We start from the raw sequence: 23,727 nt of genomic DNA on the forward strand, positions 1-23,727 counted from the left end.
TGAAGGGTCCCCAAATTTGAAGCCAGATAAAAGTAATCCAATCCAACTGTCTATTTCCATGCTGGCCTTAAAGCACGAGATGAGATACTACCAGTTGATCAAGGGAAAGTATGCTGGCAGCTACGCAGACAGAAGTATCAGCAGTGATCTGAAAATAGCTCTGATGGAACTATAAAAATCTAAAAAGTAAGAGATGTCTCATGCTGAATTAGCAGATGGCCCACCAGTGGTGCAGGAAACCCAATAAGTACAATCACTTTTGTCTGGAAAGTTAGCCATTAAATCTTTATTAGGTCTGCAAAGACTTACCAAAAATAGGTTAATATAACAAAAAGTCAATTTCTCATTCTTAAACCATACAAAACCATGTTGCTTCACAATAATATATTGCTGATTGCTCCAACATCTCTTATCATTCATGTAATTATTCCATTCGTTCACAAAACAAGAAAGGAGTTTTTATGGTTTAAACAAAACATTTGACTGAGATAACTCAAGGACCAAGCTGTTACCTTCACTACACTCTGAATACAGATGCATAATTGTGACTGTACTTTCTGGAGTTAATAGAAAACTTTGGCACGATAGATAATCTATCATCAAGATAACTGTGAGTAGAAGACCTTGCAGTGCACGATGAGAACACTATTACCCGCTGACAGTTGAAGAGGAGCGGCAAAAAAAGGGGGTTTGGCTGATGTGTGCACATGTTGCAGAATTCTGTGGCGAGATGAGGGGGTGGGGGCATTGGTGCAGTTTGTTTTATTACGCTGCCACTTTGTAAGGGCTACCGGGGATGTTTTCGTCTCCCCATTTGACAATGACGGTGTAGCTGCCCTGTTCTTTGATGGTGTATGTGACATTGTAGAGCTTGTTGCCCATGTGCTTGACATACACATCTTCACAGGGAGCATGGGGTCCATGAACGCCCACCATCAGCATGTTGGTACCTGGATAGAGCAGTAAGAGAGGGCTTATGGTTTATGTGTGGATGTGTGCAGTCGTGTTGACTTAAAGTTCCGTTATATTACTACAATTAAATCAATGGATTCTAATCAATGGATTCATTTTTTCAGATTTTTGTGGCTGATAATTATAGTGTCCTTCAGCCCTTTGTTTTGATTTTAAGGCCTTCACTAATCTGTTTAATATCACTCATGACCTTCCTTTTCAGTGTTAGCAGGCTGCTGTGCTCACTAAAGACAAAGGCTATGATACAATGCGCAATCCCTGGCCTAATTCCATAACATGAGTCCATAAATAAAAAATAATATAATGGGACATTTAACCACTAATGAGGAAGATATTTACATCAGGAGTCAATGGAGACCAGAGAAAACTGATAGGAGTACATTGTTTCCTGTCTGCTAAATGTGTAAGCTATTGTTCAGTAACACCGTGACAATATGTGAGACTGTAAACAGCTTGTTCCCTTTGTCTGCAAGTGGACAAAAATCAATATCTCTTCACTCTGTTATGTCTCTAGCAAAAATGTGCATTTTATTTATGCTGTGATATATGTATATTAGGTCTGCCTGTCTCTCTCATCTCAGTGTTTGTGATCAGCTCACCTGCTTTGCTGCAGTCGACTGTAAAATTGTTTTTCTGTCCGACCAAAGCTTTGGACAGGCCAGCCCCGCGACAAACCACCTTGCTGGCATCAGATGTCAGTTTTGCAGAGGAGGTGGAGGAGGAGCTGTAGGCGCTGCCAACTTTGGAGGACTTGGTAACTGTTTCGACCAGGACGGAGGACGTCTCGTGGAGGCTGTGTCCCCCAGACAGCCGGGCGCCTGGAGTGGAGAGAGACACACACACACAGAGATTATCTAATGTTATAAGTCAAATCCTTACACTACTGAAAACGGGAAAGCGTTTTCAAGTGAGCAGCATGATGTAGCATTATCTTCACTTCCACACTTTTCCTAGAGGAATACAGTCTCCATATCTGACATAGATGGATAGTACAAGCAAACCTGTGATTTTAGCCTTGAATGGGCTGCCCACTATGTGCTGTGGTCCTCCATATTTAATGGCAATAAGATAGTTGCCAGGCGCCATGGGTGTGTAGGTGATCTTGTAGCCCTCAGGACACTCCCGACAGTCCATCTTGACCTTGGATGGGCCGTCAATGTTGACCGACAGAGTAGCAGAGCCTGCGTTACAGGTGTTGACCACAAACTCTGAGGGCATACCTGGAAAAATGATGAAAAGATGAAAGGATGAAAAGGCAGCTCAAAAGCAAAAATAAAAGGAAACTTTATTGTATATGTTGGCAGCAGTATCTTGGTCTTGATATTTACCGGTGGTTCCTCCCTGCAGTCCGACACCATGTGCTGTCACCATGCCCGGGTCTCCGATCAGCCCAGGGTCTCCCACTCGCACATTAAAGGGGCTTCCAGGAATGTGGCATCCGTTGAACTTGACATCTATGGAGTGGACTCCATTCTCACGTGGAATGAAGCGGATTGTATTTTTGTCTGAACACAAAAGGAGATGATACGTTGTAAATTATAGTGATGTTTGGATATAAAAGATGAATTCTCTCTCGTCTGAAGTCTACTTTGTATTATGAGGTAAAGATTTTTGTGTATTTTTACATACCGCTGTCAAGCTCGGTGACGTAGCATTCCTCAGAAGAGCCAGAGGGGGTGTGAACTTTGGCGTCAACCACACCTCGAGCCCCGTTCCGCTGCACCATGAAGGATGCCTCTTGGTTAACCTTCAAGTCCTTCTCCTGGTCAAGACAAGGGAGAAACTATTCAGATAAAGGCTCAGTCCAATAAGTCAGCTGCTTTGGGCCCAAGTGGACACCAAGGGCCTTCAAGAGCGGTTGGACTAACCTACATCAGCAGAATAGATTATTATGCCAGTTTATAAGATGAAAAATATATTTAATTAATGGAATTCATAAAATTTCCTTCATTTTTGTGAACCTATTACAGATATGTACCTGGTACTATTATTCAGCTTTATTTTTATTCCTGAACCAGTATTGTTGTCTCATTAGAGGCTCCTCTGATTTATTTAATTAATTTAGAATTGTTATTTCACAGTTGCATTTATTCCTCACGGAAAAAGACAGTTTGCTAGAAGTTAATTGCTTTTACTTCTAGTTAATGGCTGTTCTGCAGCTTTTAATGTTGCAAATGTTTTAACCAAGGCAATTTAAAAACAAACAAACTATTAGAGCGGTTAATATGTTTACAGTAAAATACATTGTCTACTGGTTTACTGCATTACTTTCCAGTTCACCATGTTTAATATGCCACATGCTGTATAAAGTGTGAATAAAGGGAGCTCTATAAACTGATATATTACAGCACAAATTAACAATGGACCACTCTACTGCTGCCAACTCTGCAGCATGAAATGGCTTGGACCAGCTCAGTTAAAATCGTGTGTGTGTGTGTGTGTGTGTGTGTGTGTGTGTGTGCCTCAAGGGACACAAAGTGCGTGTGACTCATGCCTAAACAAGAATAGACTGGGCGGTCAATGTGAGCAGCAGAAAAGGTCAGAGTTTGGAGGCGAGGCGTTTAGAGCTTTTGCCCCACAGGCAGATGAGCAGTCCTACCAGACATTAGAGATACCCTAACTTGTTAAGGGTTTGCGCGGCGTTACCCTATTTCTGGCTGCTTGTGGTAAGAAACTACTGTGAAGTGGCATTTTGGAAAAATAAAAATACATATGTTTAGCACCGTTGGCAGTTTGGTAACTTTGAAGGTAAAAAAAAAAAATGTTTTCAAAGAGAAGAGACGACGTTGTGAGCTGTCACAGGTAACTTCAACACAGTCTTCATCCTCTACTCATTCTCTTCTTACTTTCTTCCTCTAAGACAGAAACACAATCGCATTGACGAGCTGAACGCCCACACACGGAACAGCTTGCGTTAGCTCACAGTAGCAAGGGACAGTTAATCCAGCCTTTCATCAGTGTCCAGCTTCACAGTATTATAGTCGCTGATAATATTCCAACACTGGCATTCAATTACACTTAAAGGGCAAAGTGCTATTAAACAAGAACATCTACTACCACTCATGCATTATGTTCAGACTAACCTCTAATGCTATCAGCCCCGATATTTAGTGACTGTGTCTCCATCTGCGGCTGTTTTTTGTGTAATAATGTGACATGACATTTCATTTGTGTGTCTGTGTGTGTTTGTGTGATCATACCTGAAGGCTTGTGACAGTGAGCCTGCGGGCCTCATCTGACAGTGTGGCAATTGGAACGATGAATGGGCTGTCAGGGATGTGCTCATTGTTGAACTTGATTGACACCTCATAGTCACCTGGGGGGGGGGGCACACGGGTTATTTGCTTTCACTATAAAATCAACTGGATGAGGTACGGATGAATTACTGTCAAGTTCAACAGTTTGGAAAGAATCAAGGAAAATCTACAACTTGTGACCTGCCCCCACACAAAAAAAAAGCTCTACCTGGTTCTTTTACTATGTAGGAAACTCCACAGGAACCATCCTTCCTGTCCTCAAAGGAGATTTCAGCCTTGCTGGGGCCCTCAACGGCAATAGACAGACCACCAGCACCCGCCTCTCTGGTCCAGATGCTAAATTCAGCTAGAGAGGGTGAAAAACACTCCATTAGAAGGTCTGTTTTTAGACAGTAAATGAAATTCATCCTCCAAACAGCACATGCATGTCAGCGGGGTAAACTTACTAGGTGCTCCAGCCACGCCTCTCTCTAGACCAGAGCCTCCAGCATGGACTTTGTGTGCTCCCCCTTCACCCATGGGCCCCACAGTAAACTGGAAGGGGCTCCCGGGGACGTGCTGTCCTCGGTACTTGACATTGACAGTGTGGGGTCCAGTTTCCTGGGGGATGAAGCGCACGCTGTAGGTGCTGCTTCCTCCATCTACGATGTCAGCATCCACCGTCTTCCCACTGGGGCTGGTCACCTGAGCCGTCATAGCCTGAGATCCGCTCTCAACTGGATGAAGCAGAGAAGAATACAAGATGTTTTTAGTCAAAACTAGATCAGATATGGTCTGTTTTTTTTGGGTTTTTTTAAAAGATGACTTAAAGCAATTGTATTCAAACATCTTCATCTTCAAAAACTGAAGCTCTCACCCTCGGGTCTGGCAGTGATTCCAGCGAAGCTGCTGAGGCTCTCTCTGCCCAGAAAGTCCCCAAAGACGTCTCTGAAGGGGCTTCCTCCTCCACCCACCTGGGTGCTCTCCTCCACCCGTACTTCCCTCTTGGTCTCCCCGCCTCGGGTTTTGCTGATCTCTGTGCGCTCAGTGCGGGTGTAGGTGTGGCTGCTGCGGGTCAACGTCCTGGTTAGCCGCTCCTGAGCTGAAACCATCTGGAACCAGTTTCCTTGGGGAAGAAGAAAGCAGTATGAATACAAATGTAAGTGCAAAGCAGGTTCATTCATTTTAATGCAGTTGACCGCTGCCCTTTTTAAACCAAACCTTGCTGTCTCCTGTACTTACCTGGGATCTTGAGGTTAAGGCCACATGTGCTGCCCACTGAAGCAATAGAAGACGCCTGTCTCTTCGTAGTAATGCTCTCTTTGATTCTTCCTTCTCCAGTTACTTTCACAGTGAAGGGACTTCCTAGAAGACACAAATACATAAGGAAGTAAATATAACCTGTACAGACTGACAGATGCTTTTGTAAATTTGATATGTGAAAGACACACACCTGGGATGTGCTTTTCAGCAAACTTGATGTTAACGGTGTAACTTCCAGGCTCTGTTGGGCAGTAGGTCACTCTGCACGTCCCGTCCTCCATATCTTCACAGTTGATGTCGACTTTACTCGGGCCTTCGATCGACAACGCTAGACCCCCATAACCTAAATAAAGATGAGGAAGAAAAAAAAGGCTAAATATTTGTTTCCACTCTGTTTTCTCTGATTGTGCATATCATTTCTAACGGCTCACCCGCGTTCCTCGTGTCCACAAAGAATTCCGCCATTTCAAAAGTGTGTGCTTCTACCAGACCTTTACCGAAAGCTTTCACTCTGCTGGCCTCACCAATCTCTGATTGGCCAACCATGATTTTAAAAGGACTGTTGGCTACATGCACGCCGTTCTTCCTCACACTAACTTCATGTTCGCCGACCTCCTTAGGGGTGAAAGAGATACCTGTGAGTGTAAAGAAAAGATAAAGAGGGGGGAAAAAATAGAAAAATGCAATCAAAATGCATTTGCTGTATGGAGCATTGTCTCATCTATGTTCTGCTCTTCCTGTTATTGGCGTATTGAGAGGGAGGATATCTCACCCAGGTGTCTGTTGGGCAGCCTCTTCAGCAGACAGGGCTCCTCATTGCCTGATGGAGCTCTGATACTCGCACTCAGAGAGCTCAGATCAGTCTCTGTGATCTTCAGGGACACGTCGGCCGCTGTGCCGACATTCAGCAGGGATGTCCTTGTTATGGAGTCATCCCCTTCACATGAAAAAGTTGGGTTGGACGATTTTTTTTTTTTTTTTGCCCTTTAAATGTTCTATATATTACACATACATCAAGAGTATAACAAAGTCAGTGTGTGGAACAGCAGATTCATTTCCTCACCAGTGATTTTAGCAGTGTAGGGACTGCCAGGAATGTGCTTGTTATCAAATTTGACAATGATGTTATAGTCTCCAGGTGCTGTGGGCAGGTAGGACACAGTACAGGTGCCATCTTTGTTGTCCTTGCAGGTGATTTCAGCTTTAGATGGACCTTCTACCGCCAGTGATAGGCCACCTGACAGGGAGGACAAACATTAACGATTCCCACTTTTATGTGGTGTGGACTCCACACATAACTCCCAAAGGATGGTGACAATCATTACTAGAAAGGTCAGAATAATACCTTCTCCTGCATTCTTGGTGACCACGGTGAAAGTAGCTGCCTTGTTGACCATGCCGTAACTCAGACCTGGGCCGTACGCAGTCACTACTCCGCTGTTCACAGCATCCACAAAGAACTGCAGAGGGCTTCCTGTGTAGCAACAACAGTAGATATTACACACAAATGTCTCAGTGTTTTTGGTTAAAAAAAAAAAAAGGCAGCTACATCCATAAACGTCTGTCGAGACATGTTTCTGACCTGGAATATGGTTTCCCTCGTACTTGATGTCCATCTCGTGCAGGCCTCTCTCTGTGGGCTGGTACTTGATCGTGATGGTGCCGTCCTTATTGTCGGTGATATGTGGACGGGCGGTCTTGCCTGAGGGCATCCTCACCTCACCTGATAAATGATAGAAGTTAAATGTCAGCAGGCTATTAAAGATGCTTTGGTGCGAGTGTGTTTGTGTGCTCTGTATGAGTTTGATTTTCTTTTTATCCCACCTGTGATTTCTCCTTGCTGTGGCGTGAAGGGAACGAGGAAGTTCACAGGACGGAAGAGAGGATCCACAGTATCTCGGGGAAGAACTGGTTCATTTGACGCCTGTCAACAGTCAGAAAAAAATAGTTCCACATGACTAAATGACAGAACAAGAGTGCATAAAGCGGCAGTTTAAACATTCCGTAACTTACCACCACATGGAAAGGGCTTTTAGGGATGTTCTGTCCTCCAAAGCGGATAGTGATGACATATTTTCCAGGTTCTGGGGCCGTGTAGTAAATGTCAAATGTCCCATCGTGATTCTCCACCACATCCATGTCAAGCTCCATCCCTTGAGGGGTTTGTACCTTGCAGGTCACCTTGCCCTTCCCAGCAGACTTAGCATCCACAGTAATAACTGTATCCTCTGAGGTCTGCAGTTTTTGAAGGCTTGCTGTTAAGGACAGACAAGAAAAAAGAGATAAAGTGCCACAGAAAAGCATGACTTATAGTAGTTTCTAGTATTGTAGCGCAGAAATTAATGCAAAGCTTTGGTTACTCACACACGCCATGTCCTCCGATGGCAACTGTAAAATCAAAATTCAAGTTTTTCATATTAATATAGATAATAATCCATGAATGAGAACCTTCACAGACATAAAATAATAAAACCAAAATAACATTCATTTTATTCATTCTAATCTTTTTTATTTTTTTTTACCTGTGAGGAGACATTTGCTGGCATCTCCTGTGGGCAGGGACTGGATGCGGTATGGGGAGTACGGAATCTCATCTCCTCCATATTTAATGGTGATGGTGTAGGGTCCTGTGGAGTCAGGCACATAGGAGACGGTGTAGGTACCGTCTCTGTTGTCCTGAATGGTTGCATTCTTGGGCTTGCCCTCTGGGTCCTGCCAACAAAAAAGTATTTAGTTGTTTCAGAAAATGCTCATGGTGAGAAATTATTGTGTAAAAAAACGTAGGTGAACCCACCAGAATCTGCACAGTGAGCAGTCCCTCTCCAGCATCACGAGCATCAATAGTGAACTCAACAGGCAGGCTTGCTGACACGCCTTTTGTGTCTAAACCAGGGCCACTTGCGCGAACCTTACTGGCGTCATGCCCAGGCTTAGACATTACCTTGAATGGGCTGTGAACGAAGCAGAGCATGTCGTTACTAAACTCAGACAGAAGACAGAAATGGGAATAGAAAATGTACTATGCTTTGATTTTCCGTGTTAAATCCATCTAGACAGGACGTAAGTTTAATCAGGACATATTTGCATATACTGCCTAATAGTCTTTTAAATTCACACTCCACCTATGTGGGACCTCCTGATCGGCATATTTGACAGCTACAGTGTAAGGGCCATCCTGAGCTGGGGTGTAGTGAACCGTGTGGGTACCATCTCCGTTGTTCTTCACACCGACTGGCTCTGCAGTACCTGGGAATGAGTCAAAAAAGAAATGATTTGTCACCAACTTGCTGTTATCCGTCATCTTAGAGTAGGCAGGTTTTGATGGGATGTAATAGTTGAACAGCATGTCCTCACCTGATGGGCCATAGAGTTTGACATCCAAGGGGGCCTGTCCGGCCTTTGTACAGTCCACTGTGAAAGTCTGTGGAATATGGGCTCTCACTCCACTGCCCAAACCCGGACCTGAGCACTTGACCTTGCTGGGGTCCACAGGGTCCCTCACTGGTACACGGAACGGACTGCCAGGGATCGGGAGTCCTCCGTAGTTAATGTTGACATCGTAATCTCCAGGAGTGTAGGGGATGTACTCCACACTGCAGCTGCCATCTTTATTGTCCTTACAGGATATTTTTGCCTCTGAAGCTCCTTCAATGGTCAGGCCCAGGCCTCCTGTACCAGCACCCCTGAAATACAAGCAGACGTAGCTATCACATGCACTTGAGCCGGTCTCATGCATATTTCTCCCTTTAAGTGTGGTGTAATGGTACCTGGTCTCCACAGTGAAGCAGTTGGGCTTGTTGGTTATTCCCCCCTCCAGACCTGGTCCATAAGCACGGACACGAGTTGGATCACATCCCTCCACCACAGAAACCCTGAAGGGACTCTTGGGCACGGGCGCGTCGTCATACAGCACCTCGATCAGATGCACCCCTGCACATAAAGAGATACGGTCGTTCATGTGGTCCTAGCGCAATAGAGTTTTTAAAGCAGGCAAACATTTTCTATAATTGCTGCTTGCTTTTAATTATGGGCCAAATAAACTCCCGCTAAGGGAGGTAAACATCTGTCTATTTATAAAAGATGATATCTAGAGCACCGGGGTTCCAGTGGACGTACAAGGCATTACGACTGTTCCCTATTCATTATTCTGTTTCAGTGTTTTTATGGCAGAGCATTCTCAGTAGGTCTATATACCAGATTCCTTCCCCACCCTGCTATGATATTAGAGCATGTCTGGTGGTGGTGAAGTGCTCTGTGATCTCTTTGCTTTGTGTTATAGGTCTCTATTAATATCCCCTGTCATTCCCCTGCTGTATAGCTGTGTGCACGCAGCCTTCAGCACACATACCTGCCTGGTTAAGAGCTTCTGTTCCAGAGCACACTATTTATAAAACACAGTCTGTCTGCCTCCCTGCTCTCTTCCCCTCACATCATTGCTCCACTGCATCATTCTGTATTTATACCCCTCTTTCCCTCATTCTTTATTTCCCAACTCTCCTCCTTTATTCCCAAATGGCGTCCAAAGCAAGCACCTGTTAATGATTTCCTCTTCTCACTCTTTCAGACATCCCAAGTACATAAAATCCTCTATCTGCTGCAGGTTGTGTTTGTTAATGGAAACCGTTTGACTCTGATCTTACTTGTAAGATTGTTTTCTGAAGCTGCTTGAATTTATGAGGCGTTATTTTTAGAGACGTAACACTATTAAATTAGCAGTTTTCTCCTACCGTCCTCAAACGCTGTGTATTCCACCCTGTAGGTGCCGTCTCCCTTGTCGGTGATGAAGGAGTCTGTGTTGCTGCCAGAGGGGTTGATGATGCAAACCTTTATGTGACTTCCTCCAACCTTGTTGATGGCACGAGCATCAACGATGAAGTGGGTTGTGACTTCTCTCAGAACCCCTGGAAACAGAGGATGTTTTACCAAAATTTAGCAACTCCAACTAGTCTCAATCAAGGCTTATCTAACACATTTATAAACGTTATTACTCAATCTAGTCTAGTCGATCTCAATCAATTAACTGTCCAACTATTTAGCATCATATTTTTTGGTTTATTTAACACTGTCATGACATGCTACCTCATTTAAAGACCAGGGTCTTGTGTCATTACCTCTGGGCTCCACTCCTGGTCCATAGACATGCACCCCACTGGTGTCCACAGATGGCTCAACTTGCAGGACCTTAGGAAACTGTGGAATCATATGGCCACCATACTTGATGGTGATGGTGTGTGTGCCATGGAAAGGTGGGATGTATGTAACAGAGAAGACACCCTCTGCAGTTTTCTGGATGTGCACCTCGGCTTTGGACCCATTCTCTGACACAATCTCAATGGTGAGCTCTGCGTCGCCTGCACGGGTGCAGTCCACAGTGAAGGTTGCTGGTTCACCTGCCTTGGCCCGCTCCAGACCCGGTCCACTAGCTGTCACCTTGCTGGGGTCTAAAGCTGCACGCACTGCAGCCTTGAATGGAGAGCCGGGAATGTGCTGATCGGCAAACAGGATGTTGATGGAGTACTCCCCGGGCTCGGTGGGCAGGTAATTCACCGAGCAAGTACCATCACCATTGTCTTGGCACTCAATCTTCGCTTCGCAGGGACCCTCCACAGTAAGGCCGAGCCCACCTGCACCAGCTCCTTTTGTGTCAATGGTAAATGGAGCTGGTTTACCCACAATGCCTCCCTTTAGGCCTGGGCCAAAGGCTCGTACCTTCGAAGGATCAGCGGGCATCACAGCTTCAACGCCAAAGGGGCTTCCCGTCACCGGGTTGCCATCATAGCTAACTTCAACCTTGTAATGCCCCTCCTCTGGGGGAATATACTTTACATTGTGAGTGCCTTTTGCTTTGTCTGATTCCAGCTTGCAAGGGATTGGTCGACCAGAGGGTGATGTCATTTTCACGCCTACATTACCCTGCCCACCAGCACCCTTTGTGTTAACCGTGAACTCCTGATCCTTTCCGACTTCCACTTCTGCAAGATGGATAAACATGAAGTATTAAATACGTTGCATTTAGTTGTTTAAAAATGCTAAGAGTGACATATCCGATGTTTTGAAACTTACTGTTGTCTAGTCCCTCTACTTTCACCTTTCCAATATCCAGTGGCGGTGCAACTGTGACATGGAAGGGGCTCTTGGGAACGGGATCTCCTCCATAATTGACTGAAATTGTCATGTTACCCTGAAAAGACACCAGATAAAATGTGGATTTTGGTTGATATGTGGTGGTATTTTGAATACTCTCCTGCTTAAAAGCTAATGGTCTCCAAAGAGAAGCCTGTACCTGTTGAAGAGCAGTGTACTTGACAGTGTAGGAGTAATCGTGGTTGTCAATGATCTCAAAGTCACGAACAGCCTCTCCTGGGCTTGCTGCTGCAAAATGAACCTCAGGCTTGGCTTTACCAGCTCCCTTGGTGTAGATGGTGAAGTGGGTTGGAGTACCCACCTCCACTCCTGAAACACACATATTCTTAGTGCTACCAATCCTTGTCAATCAAATATTGTATCACAAAGGTTGTATATAACGTGCTATGTATTCACGCTTATTCTGATTTTTGGAGTCAGCTGACCTCACCTGTTTTGTTGAGACCTGGGCCCTCTGCTTTCACCTTGCCAGCATCATGGGAAGGATCGACTTTAACTTTGAAAGGACTAATGGGAATCTCCTAGCAAAGCAAATTATTAAAAAAAACAATCTTAAAAATGTACTCAAAACTGAGTAAAACTTTCAAACACAGTAAAAACTGCAATCTCACCTGGTCTGCAAACAGCACCATAATGGTGTACCGTCCTGGAGCTGGAGGAGTGTATTTGACAGTGAAGGTATCGTTGTCGTTCTTGATAATATCGAAGTCAATGTCTGCCTCAGCTGGGCCAACCACCCCTGGGGCGCACTTGATTCCAATGCTGATGTCCCCTAATGATGCATAGAAATGAGTACGCTTCGATAAGGTCATTCATTCAACAGCAAATGATCTGATTAAAAAGAAGCAGCAGATCCACTGCCTGGATATTGTTTTTTAAATAGATTTCATGCATTTGTCATCAATCACCAAAGCGTCATCAGCTTAAATGCACAAATACTCATATTGCATTCATTCTGCGATTTTAACTCTTCATTAGTTTCACAAATAGTAAACAAAACTCGGAGATACTTTTGTAATGATCCACACAATCTCCTTGAGCATGCTCACCTTGACCAGCCTCACTGCAGTCCACAGTGAAGTATGTTGGCTCACTGGCTTTGAGCCCCGTCTTCTCAACTCCAGGCCCATAGACCTTGACTTTGTCTGGATGAGAACCCTCTCCAACCAGCACCTAATGAATTCACAGCCAACTTGAAGCAGGAGCAATTGACTCAAGTATAAATGCTCCAGTTCTATTACTTTGCCGGTTTAGCTGGAGGACCGTTGTGTTAATCTGACTGAATGTTAAATACCGTGGTCATGTGATGTGTCTTACCCTGAAAGGGCTGTTGGGCACGTTGACGTCTCCCCAGGTGATGATGATGGTGTGTTTAATAGGCTTGACAGGAGTGTACACACACAGAAATGTGCCGTCTCCTTTGTCAGTAATCTTGATGTCAATGATGCAACCTTCAGCATCCTTAGTGGATACAAAGGCATGTCAACACTGGTCTGTGCAGCCGCATGCAATATAAATGATGTGTTCTTATAAATAAGTGATGTATGCTTCTCAAAGCCAGTGTTCTCTGTACCTGTGCGTAGATTTTGAGATGACCCTTTCCTGCCAGGTGTGCGTCAATGGTGAACTCAGTTGGTTTGTTAACTATCACACCACTTGGTTTCAGGCCTGGACCGTATGCTTTCACCTGCAATATTTTAATATTAGAAAAACACGTTGATTAGAGAGTAACAGACTTGGATCATTGTCTGTATTTTATAATTCACTGGGTGGGGAATTACCTTTTCAGGGAAGACGTCATTGGCTGCAGGAAGGATGTGTGCAATGAAAGGGCTGTCCTTGATGTCCTCATCATCACAAATGACATGGACGGCGTAGTCACCAGGTTCAGTGGGCCAATAGCGCACATCACAAGAACCATCACCCTTATCGTCACATTCAATTTTAGCTTGCGATGGACCCTCAATGGAGAAGCCTGGGCAGCAACATAATTATGATTTTACAGTTCAAAAACAAAATTTGAAATATTACACGGCTCACCTAGAGTTCCAACATCCGTGCCTATGGCCTCCACCACAAAGTCAGCAGATTTTCCCACCATGCCTGTCTTCAGACCAGGACCCCAGGCCCTCACCTTCTGAAAACCTGCCTCCTCACCCACCTCCACTTCAAAGGGGCTGCAGCCCAAAAAAACACACAGCATGTTACTTTGCATGAAAGTGAAAGTGATTTGTTAATGAATATTTAAGGCAGCAATTGGACCCTACCTGCGTGGGATGGGATGGCCTCCCCAGGTGATGCTAACTGTGTATTTACCAGGCTTAAGGGGGTAATATTCACATTCATAGACACCATTTCCTGTATCTCGCACTTTCACTTGCTCCTCTGCTCCAGCTGAGGATGAATAATACAGTTAATATAGATTTTCGTTAAGTCGGAGAGACATTTAATGTCTCTAATGAATGTCTTTAATGAATGCTAGCCTGCAGGCTGAAAACCGGAACGTAGGAAATAATCCTAAAAATATATGAGGCGCAGTGAGGAGTGGAGCAGAGAAGAGACTGCTGTCTGACTCACTTGGTCCTTTGACTGAGACCTTCAGCTCCCCACTGCCAGCTCCCTTGGTGAAAACTTTGAAGTCTGCAACCTCCTTTACTCTCACGCCTTTGGGCTGAAGGCCTCTGCCTGTAGCTCTGCAGGCATTCGGGTTTGAAGCTGAAAGGAATAACAACAAGTGTGAAAGAGAAATATTTAGCAAAGCAAAAGGCAACTGAGAATAGCCAGCAGTTGACAGCCGTGTTAGTAGCAACAACACTGAAATGTCCAATTGATGTGGAGCCTTTTAAAGTTTGACTGACAGAACCCGAAAATGAGAATGATGCTTTTTATAGCATAAATAACTCAAAGTGCTGAATTTGGATATTTATTTGGAAATATTTACACATTTGAGAGCACTGATGGGGCACCTGACAACATTTCAGTTTTTTTGCTGAAATGTTGACTGCAGACTTAATATTGAATGCTGACTGATGCAAATTTAGGAGAGGAGAGGAGAGGAGAGGAGAGGAGAGGAGAGGAGAGGAGAGGAGAGGAGAGGAGAGGAGAGGAGAGGAGAGGAGAGGAGAGGAGAGGAGAGGAGAGGAGAGGAGAGGAGAGGAGAGGAGAGGAGAGGAGAGGAGAGGAGAGGAGAGGAGAGAACAGAACAGAACAGAACAGAACAGAAGAACAGAATAGAACAAAACAGAGCAGAACAGAACAGAAATGCAGAGTGGGACAAAACTAACTCCAACTATTTGTACAACCCTGCATCTCCTGTCTGAACAGAAGCGAATCATCAAGCACAAAAGATGCAGGAAGACGGAGCAGACGACCAAGCACGGCTTTGACGTAGCGTCTTAATCTCATACAAAGCACAGACATCTGCATTGTGCGGTACAGGGAAAGGTTTCGGGGGGGACCTTGCTGAGCAACGGATGCAGGCTCTTCCCTACATATAATACTAACTTGGGCGCCCAGTCCTTGGGGGAGCTACCCCCCTCCCACCCTTTGCTCCAGGAGGGGTACACACTGACTGAGGGACTATCTGCAGTGGAGATTTCATGGGAGGGACAACGATTGGAGCTAGAAATGACAGATAGGACAGATTATGGCCCATACTGGATGGTTGATACCAGGAATAAAAAGATGACTGCAGAGTGTGATGGATGACCCCAGTACTAAAAGCAAACAAATGAATCACATACTGTGTGTGATTTACAGCACAGAAAGGAGGCTCACCCTCTGCAACATTCACGATGTAAGGACTCTTGGGGATTTCCTGGCCTGCAAACAGTATGTGAATGGTGTGAGGTCCTTCCTGGACAGGACGATATGTGCAACGGAAAACACTGTCGCCCTTATTCTCCAGGATGAGCTCCACAGTGTCCTTTTTGCCCTGAGGATCGATGATGACCACGCTGATGTCACCATGACCAGCACCTGAGGGTGAGAGGGGAATAATCAACTCATCAGAGCAGATGTTGTAACTTTACTCTTACAGACATATCTAGCTCTGCTACAGAAGACATTCACATTGTCTACATGTCCACTTTATAGGCATCGGTTTGAGTTTTCCATACTAACCAGCTGTGTAAATGTCGAAGTAGGTGGACTTGTTAGCTACATTGCCAGTGGGCTCCAAACCAGGTCCCCTGGCGTGCACTTTAGTTGGGTCACCCATAGCCTTTGCTACATTCACTGTGTAGGGGCTCTTGTCAATATCCTGACCAGCAAACAGCACTTTGACCTTAAAAGGAGAAAGCAATAAAAAATTTAAGACACCTCTGAATGCAGTGTTTTATCCCTAAATAAGACAAAAAAATTAACACTGTGGTCTCACCTTGTGAACTCCTTCAACTTTAGGGAGATAGGTGACCGTATAGGTCCTGTTTTTATCATTGTTAGGTTTGACCTTGGCCTAGAAAATAAAATGTGACTGCATTAAACATTAAATTCTACTTTGGCAGGATTATTTGAGATGATTCACAGGCGGAATGTTAAGATCTCTTGTCTATCAGGTATAACTCACCTCCTCTTTGTGTCCCTCGGGATCCTCGACATAGACTAGAACTTCCCCGCTGCCAGCTTCCAGAGTTTCCACAGTGAACACTGCTGGTTCCAACACCCTGTTGCCATGAGGCTCAATACCTATAAATATACAGTGAGTAGTGATTCTACAAGGCCTTGGTGCAATATAATGCAATATTTTCTGGTCTCAATATAAAACACCAACAAATAATATTTATAAGTTTCTTGAGGGCAAAATACTTGTTCTATGTGCTATACGGTACTTCAATGAACATTATGCATTCATGCTGTTCATATGAAGCGTTGTGAACCATGCAGGGTTTTATTGCTATTGTGCAACCCACCAGGTCCATAGGCTTTCGCCTTGTTTGGGAAAAGCTGTTTGGACTTTAGGGGAGCTCCGGGCTTCAGTTTTGCCTTAGGAAACTGAGATAAGTAGGTCATCACTGAGTGCTCATCCACATCTGGGTCCACGATCTCCTCAGGGGCAATCACCTAGAGCACAAAAGACATTGAGCACAAAGGGTTAATCATGCATGAGTTTGCTTTTATTGAAACAAGGGAAATGGCTAAGTTTTGATGCAATATCCTGCAACAAATGCGGCCATTAACACACCGGCGTTTTTAATGTTCAGATCAATTCATTGTTATAATGGTATGATTTACTCGTTATAGAACTTTCCCTTATTAAGCATGGTGCAGGGAGATTTAGCAAGGATTAAATTTATTTATTACCCCCCACCTCTGACTCATCTCTCTCTTCCAGCGCTCATTTGCCTGTCTATCACACAGTGGCACACAGCCATGCACCAAGGCAGTTATATTTAACCCCAGGACAGCAGGGTTAGGGATTGTTGCCCTCAATAAGCCACCCAAGGGGATTTATCCTGAGCCAGACCTCTCCCACATCTCCTTAACACCACAAGACTGGAATTCAGCCCCCAGGCCTGCAGAGTCATGACATACACCCCACGGCTATCTCACCGATGCCAGGCCTCATGCAGAATAGCTAACCCTGTGTCTCAGAAAAACAAGTAAATAACCTGCATAGTGCACATTATAATGCAGAGTCTAGACTCATTCAAACAGGGCTGGAAATTCTGCACTCTGTTCACAATGTTATTTTCATGAGCACAGGCATATTTACACCTTTGTTTCAGTGCTGGCTCAGAACGTGTTAAGAAATCTCATACCTTCACAAATTCACAAATCTACTAAATATAACTCCTACAAACTCACTGACTGAAAGCAATAATACAGTAAATGGAAATTTTAGGAGTTACTGGGTAATAAATATTTCATGACACCCTCAAGCGTGCTCTCGCTGGAAATGCTAGGTGCCATATCATGCACAATGCTGCATTTTTTTTCAGCTCAGTGCACAGTACTATGCTTTTTTAGCACAGCGTTAACACACATGTGATGAGGTATATTTGCATCTAAATGCATCTTCTTATTTGCTTTAAACAACAGAGGTTGAGTATCAACCTCACCTATCTGACACCCAGCTTAGCCAAATCAAACTACAAGCTCTTTGTGACTGCGATCAATCATGCATTTTACCTGAGGCACGCCCAACCAGTCGTCAGCCTGTTGCATGGCTTCTCTGGCATTCTGCACAGGCTGGTTTGGGTCCCACTCCGCCCAATCAGGACACAAACCTGTCAGAATGTGAGCAAGGTGATTAGACAGTCCTGCACAGACTAGCACTGATTCACACTCTAAGCCCACTTTGTCACTGCCTAAAGCCTCCAACTACAGCATTGCATGATCTTACCCACTTTGATCCTGTGAATTCAATAAAGATATCTTTGGACTACTCAAAATTAGCAATAAGACGTTAGAAGCTTTTGATGTGGCTACAGCTAGCCTCCAGCCTGTCTGCTGCTAATACCTAAATTGGATTAGAGTTGTGTGTTGGAGTGGCCACTCACTCAAAAAGCCCATATAAGCACATGGTACAATGATACCGTCCTGTTAATAAATACACAGGAGAATAGCATTAGCATAGTTGACCACACGTATATCTGCAAATGAGTGACAGAAGAAAGGGAAAATCTTCGTGAGCCTGTCTGCTGGGAGACACTGGATTTTCATCCATGCAATGTTGTTCGTAATGCAACATCACCGCAATGCCAATGGATGCAGTCCAATGGTATGTAATATAAGACCATACTGAAAATACTCTAAATATATTTATCTGTTAAAAATGGGTTTTTCCTAAGGTGCTTTGTACACTCGTATCTGAATTAAACGAGCTCCTGTGTTCCAGAGCAGAGCTCCTTTCGTCAGTTACCAGGTTGTTTGATGTCAGCTGATGAAACATCACAACCTTGTATGGTCAGTATTGCGGCAGTGTTTGAAAGATGCGTCTCCACAGATCAATGGCTCACATAAACACTGTTACACACCGTTCTGTTCTCCTCTTGCAACTCCTCCAACTTTCACTCTGTGAATCTCAGCTAGGCGAGGATTTTCTAATGTTCTGTGCTGGAAGCAGAATGCTGAACTGGCAGAGGCTCAATTTGTGGCCTTACGGCCCTTCAAATCTGTGGCTTAGGCACCTCCCGATGACAGATCACTGCATTTTGATACAAAGCCAAGCATCTCCCTTGATGGAGGGGGAGGTATGGTGTCCAAATTTGGGGGTGTTGTGTAGCAGCATGGCTATAAACACTAAAGCTGAGCTTGGGCCTCAGGGCCGAAAACTGTGACACTGAAAGCTTCAGTCATTGTGAGACAGCTGGAAGGGATGACCTCCAGCCATAAGCAACCCCTCAACACCCCAGTGACACCACCGTGTCCCCTAAGACAGATTACAGTGTCTGACATCTGAATCTGAATGTGGATACGCATTCGTGTGCTTGCTTAGACGGTGTGAGAGATATATAGCCCTCATTTCTAGATGACTGCCAGCAGACACAAATTGTCATGAGGGCTGTTTCAGATCCACTGACTGGCACTTTCTTGACCCCAACCTCTAAAGCAAGAAACAAAAACCACTACATACAGTAAGCATTTTAACAGACACTGCGCGCATTCTGACTCAGCACTTAATCCACTCACTTTGTACACTCAACTCAAGCTGTTTCACACTTCTTACCGGGGGCACAGTTGTCTACCAGAGCTCCCAGAGCTTTGCCATCCTGCCAGTCACGATTGAAGTTGTTGATGGGTAGCTGAGGCACCTTGTTCTGTATCCAGCCCAGCAAGCGCTGTTTGGGAGTCATCTTTTTGGTCTCCTCTTCATCCTCGTCATCCCACATAGGCATGGAAATGGAGTAGTGGAGGATGAGAGTCCAAATAAGGCCCAGGATCAGCTTTAGATTCCCATCCACAATTGCTTTGCTATCTGTAGTTAAACATCAGAGACAACGGTATTCATGAGGAAAAGTTCACATGATGCACAATGACCTACTGTACATGATTTAGTATGAATTGCATTTTTAAACTAGATTTAGGGTTTCCCAGTTAGATCTGTGCAATCTACCAGCAAATCATGCTGTTTAATCTGTTATCCCAGATAAAATCTAAGTCCTGAGCTCTCAATGTGAGTGTATTACATAAAAGTAAAGTCTTTCCTGGCCATTCTACACAGTTGACCAGGCTATTCTGAGCAGAAATATAAACAATGGTGACTGACTGCTGAGGAGACAAGAATCTAGCGCTCCTCACTACTTCCCCCGAGCCCCCTTTCTCTCAGACAGCTGTCTGGCTGAGGACCCCTGACAATCTGTCTTTTGGTCACAATGTTACTCTGAAGGCAGTGACAGCTGAGGATATGTGGAAGTGGATCCCTCTCTGCATAAATACCACTTGGATTCCAATTACATCCAAACCTTGCAGCACCAGCGTGTGACAAATCAAATAGGTGGAGATTAGATTCATTGACAGTGAATATGTTGTTTCATTTGCTGAAAGTCAAAGGAAATGTTTGGTAGGTGATCCTCTCCATCAAGATGTGCCCATCTAACGAACCTGGGGAGTCGGGCGATGCACACCCCCTTGAGCAATCTTTAGAAAATCAGTAATTTGAAGAAAACCACTGGGGAGAAATAGATTTGAACAGTTCATTAACTGGTCCTAGGTGATATACACACTGGTTAACTCATTAAAAGAGGGACTTTAATGCCAGTTGTTTATTATGGGGCTGTTTCATTGAATCTATCACAGATGAGCACTTCCCATCAGAGGGTCGTGTTTGATGTGTCAACATTTGACTGGCAAAAGCAGGTGGCACAATGTGGCACAGTGTGGTTTTGATCCCACTGCTCTGACTTTAAGGACAACTGCAACGTCCATCAAATAGTATCGCGTTACACAGCCTGACACATGCACAACCAGCCCTGCGGTGTTCTTTTTTTTATATATTTGGTGTTTCTGTGTCACTGGAATGAGACTGAGGTATTATCTTAAGAGGTCTGAATTGACCCACTAGTGCTGCATGGGAGGACGGGGTGCTATGATATGAAATACCAGGACTTCTATTATCACTTCCTATTTCTGTCCAACAGTCTGACCTAGAGTGTGTCTGCGCAGCAGGGAAACTAGCACATGAAGCACCAGACACACTATCCTGGACACATACTTCAAAGATTTCGAGGTGATGGCTGTGATTTTGACATTTGCCCTCCTGTAATCATCAGGAGATTTGAGCTTTCTATTGAGTGTTTGCCCTCGTATCAGCACATACACTCATAATAACACACTCAGTTTCCTGACGATCATGCTGTGGCCTTCGCAGTCCATCGACCAGCCCTTCAGCCATGCCAGGAATTTCACTCAAGTGTGTTACGAGGCCATTTGTCACCAAAAAAAAGTTATTAAAATCTGTGGAGATGCTAATAACTTTCCTCATATAGGAGATATGCAATTCTCTGCTGGTATACAATTCATCTTTTTTCTCTCTGTGCTTTTCCTAGAGACTGCTACTTTCTCTTACTGCAAAACATCATTAAGGGTTCGCCACAGTTGAGTGAGATCTTGCTCCACTGACTCCATGGATGTATTACTTATCGACAACAATATATTGCAAGTCTGATCCCAAATTCCCATCTGAGTTAGTCCTCGCCACCCACGAGAGGCTGATGGCTCTGGTTGTCAACGAAGAGACGCAGTGAGTCATTCTGAGTCCTGACCTGACAGAGATGATTGTGTGTGTCTGCTTGTGTCTGTAAGCGGAGGGTGTGTGTGTGTCTGTGTGTGTCTGTGTGTGTCTGTCCACATGCATAATTTGTGTCATTCTCATTAGCACAGTCCTAGTGAATTTCCAGCCCATAGTTTACCACATTGCTGCAGAGGGAGTATGCTGAAGCGTAGTGTGGAGCCGCCAGGCCCTGACGCGGTAATGATCTATCTGTAATAATTTTCCAATGACCCCCCCAGCTCAGCTCAGCGTTCCAGAGGCCTGTGAAACTCATATGTCACTGCTGGCTGACACCTGGGCTGATAACATACCCACAGAGGACCTACACGATGTGAATGTGTTAGCGATTACCTGACAGCACTGCATCTTAGTGGGTTCTATGCTCACACAGTTCAGTGTCATGAAGTGCTCTGCGTTTCCTTGTGCTGCTACTAGACAAGTAAATGGTTTAAAAAAAAAAAAAAAAAGTTCTTCTATTTTACATGTGGGTTGTTTAGAAGTCACTAAATTCCAGGTCTTACCTATGGAAACCAGCTTGATGTGCTCTCTGTCCAGAAACTCAAGCGCCACAGAAACATTTTCCAGTTTCATCTGACGGAAATTAGGTCTGATGTGGTACTTTCTGTACATTCTCTTCTGGCTCAAAACTTCCAGGAGTGAAATGAGCTTCAGGCCATCAGTGAATTCCCTCTGCAGGTCGGTGATGGTCTTGTTGACACACTTGAGATGCTCGTTGCACCACCTGGTGAAGGTGTTCTGCTGGATCTTCTTCCAAGGCGCGTCCTCGGCCAGGTCCTTCTCCGCGGCCGGCATCTCGTCGTCCTCCTCTTCCCCAAAGTCAGTAGCCTGGTAGTACTGGGGAGGGAGCTGGTCTTCACCGTAGTTATTGCTCATGGTGATGGCTTTTCCTTGCTGACTTTTATACCTCGGTGATACTTGCTGGGCAGCGATGAAGATTTTCGCGGGTCAGTGACAGGCGCGCTCCCGCGGAGGAAAAGTTCAACCTTGACGGCGTTCAAACGCAGCCCTAAAAGAGTTTTCGGACTCACTTGCGAAAAAACCACGAATGTCAGCAGAGTGATGGATGAAATGATCCAAGGTACAATGTGAGAGGCAGCCTGTCGTCTTTTTTTTTGTTTTGTTTGTGTTTTTAATTGGCCCCGGGACGAGTTGAAGTTTTCGTTTCAGGTGAGCTGGAGCAGAATTGTTGGAGCTGACTCTAACTTAGACTTGTCAGCTGAAAGAGATAGAGTTGGGTATATAAAGGACCCGGGGCCACGTCACTCTGTGATCATAGTCTATTTGCTAATCCACGGGGATAACGGGAGTCGGAGTCGGTTTACTGGGAGGATGGAGCAGTGATTGGTCAGACCCCGCGCAGCGCAACAGTTGTGGCATGCTCCTTATTTTTAGGCGCTCCTATTTGGGATGTCTGTGGGCTGGAACTAAGCGATGTGTGCCGCGTTCAGGTTCCAACTGGGTGAACAATGGAACTAAGAAAAAAAATAAATAAATAAAGTGAGACGAGTCTGGAGTCTGTCAATGAGTTGTCTTCTCGCAGAGGATTCCAAAAGTGGTTGTTTTGCGCTTCATCAACGAGGCTTGGAGAGAAACTTCAGGATGAGGTCATCTTTGTGAAGATGACGCGGACGCATTACGCGTGATTCGCAGCTATCTGCCACCCCTGAGCGAAATGCTTGTAGAACAGCAAAGGTCAATAAAAGCATGATGGTTTACATGAGAGATAAACACCGTGTCTGAGCTTTGAGATACACTAATTCAAGTTTCCAAGTCAAATATATTGCTGTTCTTGTTGTTTTCTGTTAGACTGTCCCAGTCAATGCTTGAAAAATGGAAATTTTCTCGCGTTCACTGAAAATCCGATTTTAGGTGTGTCTACAAGCATAATTTGTGACATCATAAATATTTATTATCCAAATATGGTGTCATTCAGTTTACTAAAACGTGATGTGAAATCTGAAAAACTAAATCCGGCAGTACATTTTGTGTCCTGCAGTTATACTTCCATCAGACATTCTTTCAACCAATCCTTCTTTTTTTTTTACCTCATTTCCCCTTGCGGAGTCCCTGAGGGGCTGGATGAGACGTGGGGGTTCATCCCAAGCAGGTCACCATGGACTCAACAGCCATTCATGCCCACATTGACACCTTTGGAGATTTTTAAAGGTACCATTTTTGGTCTGGTTTTATTCCGTGGGAGGAAACAGGAGCATCCGAAGGGAATACACACAGGTGTGGGGAGAACGTCAGCATGGAAAGGCCCCAATTTGGGATTCAAACTCAGAACCATAGCTAACCAGTACATTACTGTGCTGCCTAAGGTTAAACGTTTTGAATTAATGATATTCAGAACTGTTCAAGTCTTATTGTAAGTGTTTT

General features: G+C 44.6%; 1 protein-coding gene across 2 annotated transcripts; it reads right to left on the bottom strand.

The window, feature by feature from the left end:
• Window positions 1-268: 268 nt before the first annotated feature.
• On the bottom strand, window positions 269-22,563 carry LOC137593684 (filamin-C-like). Of its 2 annotated transcripts, XM_068312611.1 has the most exons (45): window positions 21,849-22,562; window positions 19,285-19,533; window positions 17,745-17,842; window positions 16,526-16,676; window positions 16,183-16,301; window positions 15,994-16,071; window positions 15,738-15,900; window positions 15,393-15,593; window positions 14,193-14,330; window positions 13,883-14,009; window positions 13,656-13,792; window positions 13,397-13,590; window positions 13,189-13,302; window positions 12,933-13,076; window positions 12,665-12,788; window positions 12,227-12,387; window positions 12,046-12,136; window positions 11,755-11,924; window positions 11,535-11,652; window positions 10,583-11,443; window positions 10,199-10,372; window positions 9,239-9,401; window positions 8,826-9,154; window positions 8,594-8,717; window positions 8,266-8,422; window positions 7,994-8,183; window positions 7,836-7,859; window positions 7,485-7,726; window positions 7,296-7,395; window positions 7,054-7,194; window positions 6,817-6,945; window positions 6,535-6,708; window positions 6,244-6,408; window positions 5,903-6,106; window positions 5,662-5,814; window positions 5,451-5,573; window positions 5,086-5,334; window positions 4,676-4,945; window positions 4,438-4,575; window positions 4,173-4,288; window positions 2,602-2,734; window positions 2,301-2,477; window positions 1,974-2,192; window positions 1,572-1,790; window positions 269-950 (listed from the first exon to the last, which is right to left on the bottom strand). In XM_068312611.1, the coding sequence occupies exons 1-45, from the start codon at window positions 22,219-22,221 to the stop codon at window positions 766-768; spliced, it is 8,109 nt and encodes a 2,702-aa protein (XP_068168712.1). In that variant the 5' UTR covers window positions 22,222-22,562; the 3' UTR covers window positions 269-765. The 2 variants fall into 2 exon arrangements, with proteins under 2 accessions (XP_068168712.1, XP_068168711.1); XM_068312610.1 differs by having other exon boundaries at window positions 8,594-9,154; window positions 21,849-22,563.
• Window positions 22,564-23,727: the final 1,164 nt, after the last annotated feature.

This window comes from Antennarius striatus, chromosome 4 (assembly GCF_040054535.1).
Source record: "Antennarius striatus isolate MH-2024 chromosome 4, ASM4005453v1, whole genome shotgun sequence".
Lineage (NCBI taxonomy): Eukaryota > Metazoa > Chordata > Actinopteri > Lophiiformes > Antennariidae > Antennarius > Antennarius striatus.